This window comes from Schistocerca americana, chromosome 7 (assembly GCF_021461395.2).
Source record: "Schistocerca americana isolate TAMUIC-IGC-003095 chromosome 7, iqSchAmer2.1, whole genome shotgun sequence".
NCBI classification, from domain to species: Eukaryota; Metazoa; Arthropoda; class Insecta; order Orthoptera; family Acrididae; genus Schistocerca; species Schistocerca americana.
Genome location: NC_060125.1, coordinates 361397087 through 361409425, shown reverse-complemented (window position 1 = coordinate 361409425; position 12339 = coordinate 361397087). Strand labels below are relative to the sequence as shown.

The following is a 12339-nucleotide window of genomic DNA, read 5'->3' as shown; positions in this document are numbered from 1 at the left end:
GTATCAATGCGCTCAATGATCCGGTGTCATGTCAATGTGGACAGTTGAATGGTCTGTTTAAGATACACACCACTTAATGCAATGTAGTACTCAGCAATGGAACCTAGCATTTTATAAGAGAGAAACATATATGTTTGTTTGTTTGTTCGCTTGCTAAACCTCAAAAGATAGTATAATGTGGACAGTTCTGATGTGGCAAATTTGTTGACTGTAGTTGCATTGAATACCGCTAGAGGTCGGGCCTGAACTACATCCTTAACGATACTCTGCTAACTTCAACATGCAGTCGCATGGTAGCCGTCCCCGAATGCTTTGTGTTGTGTGTTGCTCAGTGTGTGTTGTTGTTGTTGTTGTTGTTGTTGTTGTTGTTTTACTTTAAATAAATAAATGTAGCGATTAATCCTGGTCCATCGTGGATTTCGATTACGACCTTTACAACATCAGAAGAGATTGCGATCCCTGTGACAGTGTGTCATTTCTGCTGTTGACTGCTGCCCAGTGAAATGGAGGCACGGTTTGTTTCCCTGCACTGCTACTGGGCCTCCGGCGGTCAAAATTCGTCTTTTTACACTCGCAGCCATCTGTGACTATAGCCTATAGTGCCTGCTTTCTGCGCTATAGCAATTAGGAAACAAAATCTGTAATGTTTTTTTATGGCGATGAAATTCTTCCCTTAACATTAAAATCGAGTTGCTGTACGTTTGGTTCTACTTCCATGCTAAGTGTCTTGTCAGTTCTATCTGTAGCATTGTCAAGTATGGGTCATAGGGCTACGAATGTCCACAAAATGTTGAAATTAGTGTGTGCAGATTCTTTGATATTCAAATTCAGCAGGAAAAGACAAATAATGTTCAAAAACACCTTATATCGGAGACACATTCACTTAACTCGTGAGAAAATGCTGCTGCTGCTTTCCTCAGAACAATCCTTTTTGAAAGCTTGAATGCAGCCAAACGAAGAAAACAAAGACCATTTTGGAAGAAAAATGTGTTGGAAGTTTTTGCAAAAGCAAACATTCCAGTCAAAAAGTCCGCAATCAGCACTTTTTTAACAGTCAGTTTCAGATAACTAATAATTGGTTTGTCTTCTCTGAGACATCATGAAAACCTTTTACATTTGTGCATCTAATCATTAATAAACAAAGAAAATAGATGTGAATTTTGTGAAAAATAGATGCTACATTTTCTGGTCCCTGCATATGGTCATTTCGTTCCTCAGCTTTACAATTAATTTTCAGTGACGCCACTGTTTTTTGCTGCCTGTTTGGTTACACTTAACAATGCTGTTCACTGTTTTCTTCCGGGTCTCACTTATTGCTTGACTCACAGCTTTCACAAGGAGAGAATCTCAACTTCAGAGAGGGTGAACTTTTCATTGTTATTTTTTATTTACACCCACATATATTCAATAACATTGAAAAGATAATGATATTTAGGTATCTGAAATATTTCATGCACGTCTTTCAGCAGTTTCATTGATGATATACTGTGGAAATTGTCGTTTATTTCATGCCACAATCTTGAGCAATTCAGATTTCTTCAAATCTTCTCTGGGGCATTATCCATGATAGTGACTGTTGCCTATATGATATTTTTCATAGTGATGTTTGGAACCATTTGAGAGAGACTACACTATTCATCCTATCATTGTAATCACCTACCTTTTTATTCATCCCTTCGCATTAATCAAGTGTCTTTTTTGAATTAAAGGCAGTTTGACACAAAACTGTTCTATGTATTGCTCTCGTTCTCCAACAGGCATTGCTATTGTCCTTTTGGGTGTTCTATCACTCCAACCTCTGTTTAAGTGACTGGTGTTAGCCCAAGTTTCATGTACTCGGATATTATTATCAGATGGCACACCCATAATCCTCTGCAGAAATCTGCATCACCATGCAACAGCATTTGTCATTTCCATTAATGTTTTGTGTCCAGTAGTAATTAAGTACTTACAAGTTTGTGTGTCTCAGCACTGTATACAATGAAGATTTGCTGCCTTTATAAAGGATGTCTTTCTGAAGCTACAGGAGCAGTTTCAATCGTGTTTGATAACTCTTTCCTTATAGTAGTCATAGAGGACAATGAATGGCGTCTGTCTGAAAATTGTCCAAAGCTGTCACTTGCCTCTTCCTCGATTGCTTTTTTATGTAACTTTGTTGTAACACTCTCATCACAACCCATATTGTACCTTTTGTACCGTAATGTTACAGCAGTGTTTTTGTTTATATATAAAGCTGTTTCTGATCTCTTTAAACCCTAAGCAACAGGTAATAAATTCTGAACTTTTTTCTTTGCTTTCTCAAATTACTTCCTCACTGAGCACATTAATTCAGTGGCCTGGCTGTACAGATTGATTTTCTTCTTCCATTTCATTTCACATGTTGGGCTTACAATGTCTGTTGGACTGAATGTGCTTTGAAATGAAATAAAAGTGAATAAACACCGAAAATGAAGTAAACAACAATCTAATTTTCAAGTTAAACAAAGTGAAACACCAATAATTGTCCATTGTGAGAAACTCACTGCTGTGCTTCACAGCTGGAAGCATTTGTTTTACATTGGAGCAATGTGGATCATTCTACCTGCTGACGAGTTATTCATCGTTGCTTGGCTTGCTGCTATCATTAGGCAGCAAAGGAATGGTACTGAGCTGTTTCATCTGCCAGATTGTAATTCTTTTGATTGTTTTAGGCGTTTCCTGCTGCCTGTCTCATTATGTTGTGTACCTTGATGTTGAATGTCGTGTCTATTCTTTTTCGCTTTACTCATGTAACAGAATTTATCATCTGTGTAAATAATACGTTGTTCATTTTTCTCTTCAGTAATGTAAATTGTTGTTGTTGTTGTTGTTGTTGTCTTCAGAGCAGAGACTGGTTTGGTGCAGCTCTCTGTACTACTCTATCTTGTGCAAGCTTCTTCATCTCCCAGTACCTACTGCTTAGTGTATTCATCTCTTTGTCTCCCTCTACGATTTTTACCCTCCACGCTGCTCTCCAGTACTAAATTGGTGATCCCTTGATGCCTCAGAACAGGTAAATTATAACTTATTATAACATGTAAATTATAACTAAGAAATTTGAAAACAGATTTCCCCCCCTTTCTATTACTTTATGAAAATAGTTTTTTAAAATAATTATTGCAAATAAAATTTGAAGTGTGTTAAGATACATGTAATACATTACATACGTGAGATCTTAGCTATTTATATTTTGTGGTAATGCCATCAATTTTCTAGGGTGAGTTACCTGCAGCTACACAGGAACTTCGCCGTTGCCTTGTTGCGTTTGGTCAACCACTTCCTGCCTCAAAGCTCGAGTTATTGTCATCAACAGCATGGCAGATTTTAAGACAACTGCTGCACCGACTCTGGGTTGGCCGCTGGTTAGCAAAACATGCTGGTGGCTTTTTTGCTGATAGGTAAGACCATTAATCCAGAAATTAAAGAGATATTGTGACTGAAAATGTGTTCCAAAAATATGGTAAAGCTATGAACACAGGTCAACCCTTTCTGCTCATAGGCTGATAGACATAATCCATGTAACAGTAAACTCAATTTTAACATTGATAGTAATATTTCCTTCTTACACATTAAAGACATTTCTTCTCTCTGCATTTATATTTTTCACTTTTGAATGAAATACCCTCTCAGAACCTTGGTTGTTACCTTCACTGTGCCATATTTGTTCATTACAGAAACTGTGATTAATTGGTTTTTTCACCAGTTATGTCTGTCTGATGCATCTCCATCCCAATATAAACATTACAGGGGAGTTTCATTGTCTGTAATTTATAGTGTTTTTTCAAGTGATATTACAAACTGTCCTTATGGGGCAGCTGCAACTGTACAAGTCCGTTTTGAAAAATGAAGAAACCGCAGAACAATTGGTTAATCCACAATCTTTTCTTATGCACAGGACTGGTTTAAGAATACCAATGTTTAATCATCTGAGGTCAATAAACACCCCAGGGTGTTGTCATGGAACCAAAGGTTTTTTGTCCCTTTGCCCTTTTGACACAGATTTTTATATTTTTACCCAAATGATGGAATTCTTGTTCCAAAATCAGTCATGTACACAATAAGATTGTGGATTAAGCAACTGTTCTGTGGTTTCTTCATTTCTCAAAATCAAGTTATATTATCAGTCACTTGTCATCTTCCCTCCCCAGCCATCCATCAGATTGCCCAGATAATTATCTATTACACAAGGACCAAAGTAAACAAATCAGGTACTATAGATATATATAGCCTGGAACTTCCCCTTGTATCTTCCAGCTGTTTCAGTTTAATTTCACATGCATGAATAAACACTGCTTTTCAAGAAGGCTGTCTCTATAATGGGCTTTCAAGAATTGTTGTTACTACTGCATGAAATATGCTAATCAGTACTAGATGCACAGTCTTACGATGGTCAGACATAAACACTCCTCTTCAGGATGCTCCATAACATGACAACAATTTCTGACCTCTGTCTCACCCAGGATGTCCCAGAACCGAGTGATCTTTTTACCAAACAGTTGTAGATTTTGTGCCTATTGTTCTCTGTTTACGAAGACCACCAGCTTTAGTGTATTAACCAACATTCTGTTACAGGTTCATGTGCCATAATTTTATAATGATTATCAGTAACAAGTCTCTCTGATGTGGTTTCACGAAATACTTTTGCTTCTGTGTTTTCTGTACACTATTAGATATGATCAGAATGAAGAGGGAAATGAGCGTGCAAATTTGTGTGTGTCATCAAATGGCTACTGCTTTTGTGATTGGTGCTTTGTATATTTTGGAGAGCAAATTGCAGTTAGAAAGAAACAAAAATAATTGTTGTCGATTTCTTTTTTTTTTCCGTCCTCCTCCTTCTTCTTCTTCTTCTCTCTCTCTCTCTCTCTCTCTCTCTCTCTCTCTCTCTCTCTCTCTCTCTCTCTGCTTGTTGCATTTCATATGCTTTCTTGTATTTTACACTTCTTGGGTCAGTCTACTGAAAAATGTAATAATGGGGTTTGCTGTATGTAGACAGCCACTGTTGATAAGCAGGGTGCAGATTTTCATTTCTCATAACATAGTCATCAGATCAGATTTCATTACAAGGTTAATATGTCTCTGCAATTTAATGTATCATCAAATTGGAGTTTTCATCTTGCGTCTTGAGAAATGATGGGCACTAAAGATATTTATCTGACCCAGGAACATAAAAAAATTGACTCCGTGGGTAATATTGCTGTCTTTCTGTCAATGTCATTTATATTGCTACATAGCCACGGTATTATTCACAAGATTCTTTGTGTCAATTAGAATGTTTAAATATTGGGACTGTGAAAATTACTGACAGTGTTTGGTTGTGCTAAACCACGAGGATAAATTTTAACCCCTTATTGTTTTCTAATGAGAAACAAAAGTAAGGAGGAAGAGTCCTAGATTAGGTAAAATAGTTCCATATTCCTGTCTGCAAATGGTAACTACTCCAGAGCGTATCACCAGAAAGAAAAAAAAAAGATGATGTCCATGTTAATTTGGAGATTTGGAGTGTGGGAACATTATAGGAAGTGAGGAAGTTAGAGAACTTGGAAGTGAAGTGGACATGTCATTTACATGATTTGAGTAACTGCATTGGACAGGATAAGGGTAAATAACATCTGGAGGAGAGGAGGCTGAAGAAGAGTTGCCATAATGCTATGAAATGAGACTTTAGAAAATATTATCCACTTGGAAAGCTACAGCATGTCGATCATGTTCTGTGCAAAACAATACATTATGCAAAACCAAGACCTTATTTTAATTCATCTGTATATGACAACAGCAGTGAATATCGCTCAAACCAGCCGATGAAAGGTGGCCCCTATGCCCACACAATTAGCACCATTGATCTGCCAGCAGTGCCACCTACACATCCTGGACATGCCTGCCAGGAACCATACTTCTCTACATGGACTTCCTTGTCGACACAGCTGTAAATTCGCTGGCTGATTCCGTCACTCTCCTAACACAGGAGCTCATGATAATGGGCAGTCCCATCCACTTATGGAACTCTGAACCGTGCAGGAAGAATGATCCCAGTATCTACAGTTGTGGTATCCCTTGTTGGCGCAGTTGTGCATCCAGTATCTGTTACGGTACATGTGAATAACTGTACTACCACTACCATCATTTGTCCAACACCAAGAAGTCTGCATCCCTATCAGGGCCAGTTAAGATTGCTCAGGACTTGTGGCATTGATGATCAGTACGACCCATGTCCAAAAATATATACTCAGATTGTATTTAAGCATATTATTTTATATGATATGTGCTGATAATGTCAAATCATTATTTTGCCAACATAATAAACAGTTAACACTAAATTGGAATTATAACTTTCCTCCTGAAATCTGAGGGTATTTCACATGTGTCATAAGTCTTGCACACCAGGTGAAATTGTCATGACTGGTTCTCCCAATGCTGTCAGTAGTTGTGACAACTGGAAAGCACTCAGTAGATGAAATGGTTTGTTTACTGAGATGTCATGCATTATCACTGGTTGGGTGCAGCTGAGCACATGTGCCACTTCCGTACTCCCTCATTGCTACTGCTTCTCCCCTTCCTACCACTCACCTCAGTTTGCAGTCAGTGCTGCCACCGCTTGTCGCCGCTAGCCTAACAGCTGCCAATGACAGGCAGTGAGGCATGAGGACTGGTTTGTTTGGATCTGATTCTCAGAGACTGTAGACACAGTGGCCAGAGACGGCATTAACGTGTCCATGAGTCATAAGTGATTGCGTCAAAGTGTGTGTGCGTGCACTCATTTTCTGACAAAGGCTATGGCCAAAAATTTAGTTGTGAGAGTGCGATTGTCTTTTGCTTGCCTGTAAAAAAAAAAAAAAAAAAAAAAAAAAAAAAAAAAAATAATGCGGCTTAGCAATCATCTTTATGGTGAGTTGCTACATATCCTCATTATTATTGATTCTCACAGTACTTTCACAAGTTATCTGTTGCATGGATTGATCACTGTGGTCCCATTTCATCAACATGCTATCTGTGACTCTTGAATAGCTGGCCATGCTAGTGGATTTCCATAACAGGCCAAAACCGCAGGCCATTTCTGCGTCTATCTCTAACGGATTGGGCCTGCTGATCTGAAGCCCATCGTTTCCCACTAACGTGCAGATCCTGCCCATCAGATCTAGTCTCACCGACCTGACTGCAGGCCGGCACTGTATTTGTGTGGCATAATGCACCGTGGACCTAGGACTGCAGTGCTCCTCAGCAGGTCAGAGGCCATGGGCGATGGCTTTCAGAAATTGCAACTGTCTCACCGCAAGTATGTTGTAAGGTGTGGTGTTATATAGATGTTTTGTCTGTTCTAGTACATTTTGGCACTTTAAAAGTAGTTTATATATTACAAAATATGGATGATTGGAAGGAGAAAATTGTGGCAGTTGCTGGCAGTTTGTAAGCTAAAATATTTCTGAAAGAAAAATCAGATAATACCTGTAAAGTAATAGACGTTGCACATTGGGTGATAACTGAAAATAATGAACATAGAACAACTAACATTTTATTGGTGGTCACCTATATTGTTGGTTTACACAACTCTTCACTGGCTTATACACTTCTTTCAGAAGGCCTTTTTTTCTGATGTTTTTTCTGAAATCAGTAACATATTTTAAATCTGTCTTGTGACTCCAAAGAAATACGTATTTTGGCCAACAAATTTGTTTCATTTTATTGAAATAAAATAATATCAGTGGTATTAATGAAACATATATACCATTTGGCTTGCTTTCTCCATCTAAAAATAGTTCATTACAAAAGATGTTGCTGTTAGTACTGAAGATTGTTGCTCACATTAGGAAATGCTGTCTGCTTGCAAGTTTTATTTAGATATTTTCTCGTTTGGCACTATTGTTTTTTTGTACCATAGCTGCAAAGATGGATTCTCATCTTATGTCTGTGCTTACCCTTGAGATCTCAAAACTTGTCTGGGAAAAATGCTAAAACTTGTCTGGAAATCAGGAAATATCAGGGAATTTCACTTGGGGATACTTGTGGCAACCCTGATTCCCAATCACTGTTAATGATAACATGACCAAACAACAGTAGAAGTCTGTCACCATATAGTATTTTACTTCCATTGCAAAATATATTCTCCATCTGCAGAAGAAGATATTTGTTTGATTTCATATGTAATTCAGTTTTATAAGAATTGCAATTGTGGGACAAGTGATTTACAAAAATTAAATCAGATTACTGTGATCTGATACTGTATGTTAAGTTAGTAGCCAAGTTTCAAATGATTTGCACTTGAGATGCTTCTGATAGTTTCTATTCAGAACTACCCCTCTGTTATGAAGTTATGAAACTTCTTTTCTTTATTTAATATTTATTGTGGAACTGCATGTACATTTTACTTGCATGATATATTTGTTATGTTGACTTTTCATTTTTTATACTAGCTCAACACGACGGGAGGCCATTAATTCTGCTCGTGACCTGTCACAAGTGTATCATCGACTGAACCAGTTACATCTTGTGGGAGGATCTGCAGATGGTCATTGGACAGGCATTATGTTGGCACTGAGTGCTGTCAATATGTCTGAAGCAGCTGCCCATCTGTTAACTGTGGAGCAAATGGCAGATGTATATGTTGCAGCTGCACTTCGTATAAAAGAGTCATGTCCCTCTTTCATGCAGATACTAAACAGGTGAGATACATCCTTGTTAGTGGTTAAAAGTTACAAAAAAATTCTTGTTTATTGTTGGTGACTGTAACAGAGTAAGGAGAAGGTGGCGTGGTATATATCACAAGTGAAGTATGTGCATTTTCAAATATTTAAAGCATATAAAGATCCTCTCTTGGATCTTCTATTTTGGTAGTTTAATGTGAGACACTAGACTTGTATTTCGCCATGTTCATATTTTGATTTGTCAGCCCTGTTTTAAGTTTTCTGTCATTTCCTTAAATAACAATGAGTATGTTTGACAGTATGGTTCCTCCAACAAAAGCATGACCTATCCTCAACCCTATTTTTCTACTATTAATCACTAAGCAAGGTGGTTTGGTGGTAAGCATACTGGGGTCTCATTTGAAAGGAGCATAGTTTAAACTTCCGTATTGCCATCTTAATTTAGGTTTTTAAGATTTCTGTAAGTTGATTAAAGCAAATGCCCAGATGGATCCTTGGAAAATTGCACAACATATTTTCTTCCCACTCCTTGCCTATTGTACATTGTACTCTGTCTCAGTGATGTCATTGTCGATAGACACTTAAACCCCTGTTATCTTCTCCTCCTACCCTTTTTCCATTTTTAACTCGTACAAGTTCTCTGTTATTAATGATTTCATTCATTACATGTTTTTGTGTACTTGCTTTTGTTATATGTGGAAACAGTGATATTGTAAGTCAGCATTGTTAAGACATTTAAAACAAAAAATTAGTGAATCTCATGTGTGACAGTCTAATTTTTTGAAGCATAAGTTTCTATATTTAACTAGCTAATAGGCACATCTGGTCTTCCTTATAGGTATTATCTTGGTTTGGCACGTAATGTATGCCGTAGCCAAGTTCCTGCAAGACTTCAGTGGTTGTTTACATCATATGGACATCGCTTTGTTGTATCTGGTCGATGGATCTATGGACCTGCTGCTGCAGCACCATCACCCTTTAGCCAACTGGGCTCGCGTGCTGATCCAGTAGCATGTGTGGCACGTGCTTACCGTGATCACCTTCTTCTGTGTGCGTTACAAACTTTGGCTGCACCAGGTGCAGGAAACACTCCATTAATTGGAACTACATCTCAGATGTCAGAGATTTCAGAACCATATCGCCGTACCCAGACAGCAGATGTTCTCACTTACGTCCAGCTACTTATGGAAAACGCTGTTGCTGCTACCGCTTCCAAGCATCAGCATGCATCTGCATTTCATGTCACAAGTAAGTAATAAATACTATTCTGTGATTTTCAGTTCCTAAAAAAATATGATTTATACGTACTGTGTTGCAAATGTAGTGACAAGAATCAATTATCTTTTGAATTTTAGACTACAGTAAATATTTGAATGTAATACGTAATATTTTCATTAAAAACAATTTTAGCTTGAAAATTTTGGAACATTAAGTGTTCTTCTACCAATCAGTTTCTTCTTCAGCAGATAATTTGTGTTGGTATTTGCAACAGTGAAGTGATGGTTCAGTCGTACAGTTGTCAGTACCTGCTTTCTTGGGAACTTGATTTATTACATTCTTCTTGTGGTCTGGGAGTATTTTACCCATTTATAGCCTGCATATAAAGTGGAACATTTTTAACATGTGGATTGTTCTCCGAAGGGTATTCATAATTAGGAAGAAATGTCATTTACCCTAGGTGCCTTGTTATGCCCTAGATCTTTTAGTGCTTTGGCAAATTCTTTTTGCTGTATCGCATCCACCATCTCACATTCATCCACTTGTATTTCCCTTGTATTGTCATCTAGTTTCTTTCCCTCGTATAGCCCTTCTCTGTGGTCCTTCTACATTCTAGTCTTCTCTTCTTTGCTTAATACTTGCCTGCCCTCAGAGCTCATGATGATATTCATCCAGCATGTTCACTTTTCTCCAAAAATTTCTTTTTAGATCTGCGACGTGCTGCTCAAGATACCTTTTAACCATGCATTCCAGAATTTTATGCACGCAATATGACAGTGATATTTGTCTGTAGGAATATTTCCATGTTGCTTCTTTCTTTTTTCTTTAAAATTGGGATATGGGTTTTGGTTTCAGTTCCAGATTCTTAATTTTATCCTTCCACATGTTTTTAAGATTTTTAACAGCCTGTGTTTGCCTCTTGAGGACTAGAAATCAATTGTTGGTAGTAAATGTATCTTGAATTACTGTAAAAAATTGCGCAGTTTTGTGATGATAATCTTTGACTTGGTTGGTTTCAGTCACCTTCTCTGCTGTTTGCGAGGTTAACCTAGATGGTATACTTCATATCTAGATGATTTGGCAGTGTCGAGGACTGTAATATCTTCAAATTTGTTGCCATAATTTCACAACTGGGGTGTGCTGATTTAAGTTGTTATGCTATCCAGCCCCTTGCCTCTTTTATTTAAGCTTTATTTTCATTTGTGCTGGGCATCCTTAAGCTGAATGAAATTTTGCTTCATGCTGCATTTTTATATGCTCTTAGTACTCCTCTGCTTTCTGAAATTGCTGCTGGACATTCATTATCCTACCAATCTTCCTCGTATTTCACCTGACGTGTGTTATGCTTGGTTGTAGCCTTTTCAGTAATCTTTACCAGCGCTCTACTGTTACAAGGCAACATCAGTCGGTCATAAAAACTTCCACCTCTGTAACAACTGAGTGTTGCTGGCCCTTTTAAGAAGCCATATGTTAGTCTGACCTCACAGATGCATCTCTAATATGTTTGCACCTATGGCTTGTCTTACCTGATCTGTTTAGGCACAAAAGTGTCTCACACACACACACCACCTCTGTCCCTGGTTCGTGACATCTAGGACATTCCATAAGTTACATATGCTCCCTATGAAATGTTAAATTATGACCACTTCAAGAAGTTAAGCTATGCCTATCTGGATATGAATTTGTTTAATTTGGGAGTTCCAAGCTAGGGCCAGCTCCAGAGATGCCTGCCTTGTAAGCTCTCTGTGTGCTCTGGTACACTTGGAGTAAGTATCCCACAGTAGCTGTATAATACTAGCATAGGATTAAATGTCTCTGTTTCTTTTACAGCTGAGTTCAGGTTATTTGTTCTATATTGTGTATGATAAATGTACCAGTTTTTTTTTTCTTTTTTTTGTTTATGTTTGCAGGTAGTGAAGATGAAGTTGCTCACTGGTGGTCAGGTGTTATTGGTGTAGTTGCTTATTGGATGTTGGGTGAGGAAACTCAGGCAGAAAGGCTCTACGCCCGCGTTGAGGCAATGCCCGAGATTCTGGAAAGCCTAGCTGACCCTTTGCCACGAGCTATGTTAGCCGCTTTCCGTGCTCGACGTGCTGCATTAGTACACTGCAGTAGCAGGAGTCCGGGAAGACGGGCACGCTCTTCAGCCCAACATGCATTGGCCCTGTGCAACACTGCAGGCAGTCTTCTTGATGAGAGTTTGACTTACGCAAGCTGCAGACCATCTGACAACACAGTTCTGGTGTGTAGTTGTAATGGTAGTAAAACTATAATCTTTTATCTTGCGCAATATCATGCTGAATTATTGTGGCTAGTGTTGTATAAAAGCAGTTGTTAAAGATAGCGATTTGTATTTTATAGCTCATCTTCAGAAAACTGCACCTCTTTAGGAAATACTTCTAGTGTTTCAGTAATAACATGTCTCTCAGTTTATTTAGTGATTTACATGCATTCTAATGCCATGTTT

General features: G+C 38.1%; 1 protein-coding gene across 2 annotated transcripts in view; it reads left to right on the top strand.

Moving 5' to 3' along the window:
• The window catches only part of LOC124621884 (sterol regulatory element-binding protein 1), an 85102-nt gene that overhangs the window by 34091 nt on the left and 38672 nt on the right, over positions 1 to 12339 (top strand). For both annotated transcript variants that reach the window (XM_047147354.1, XM_047147355.1), the window contains exons 9-12: positions 3235 to 3416; positions 8424 to 8672; positions 9493 to 9902; positions 11783 to 12114. In XM_047147354.1, the coding sequence (XP_047003310.1) occupies positions 3235 to 3416; positions 8424 to 8672; positions 9493 to 9902; positions 11783 to 12114 (1173 nt within the window). The remainder of the gene's footprint in view (positions 1 to 3234; positions 3417 to 8423; positions 8673 to 9492; positions 9903 to 11782; positions 12115 to 12339) is intronic.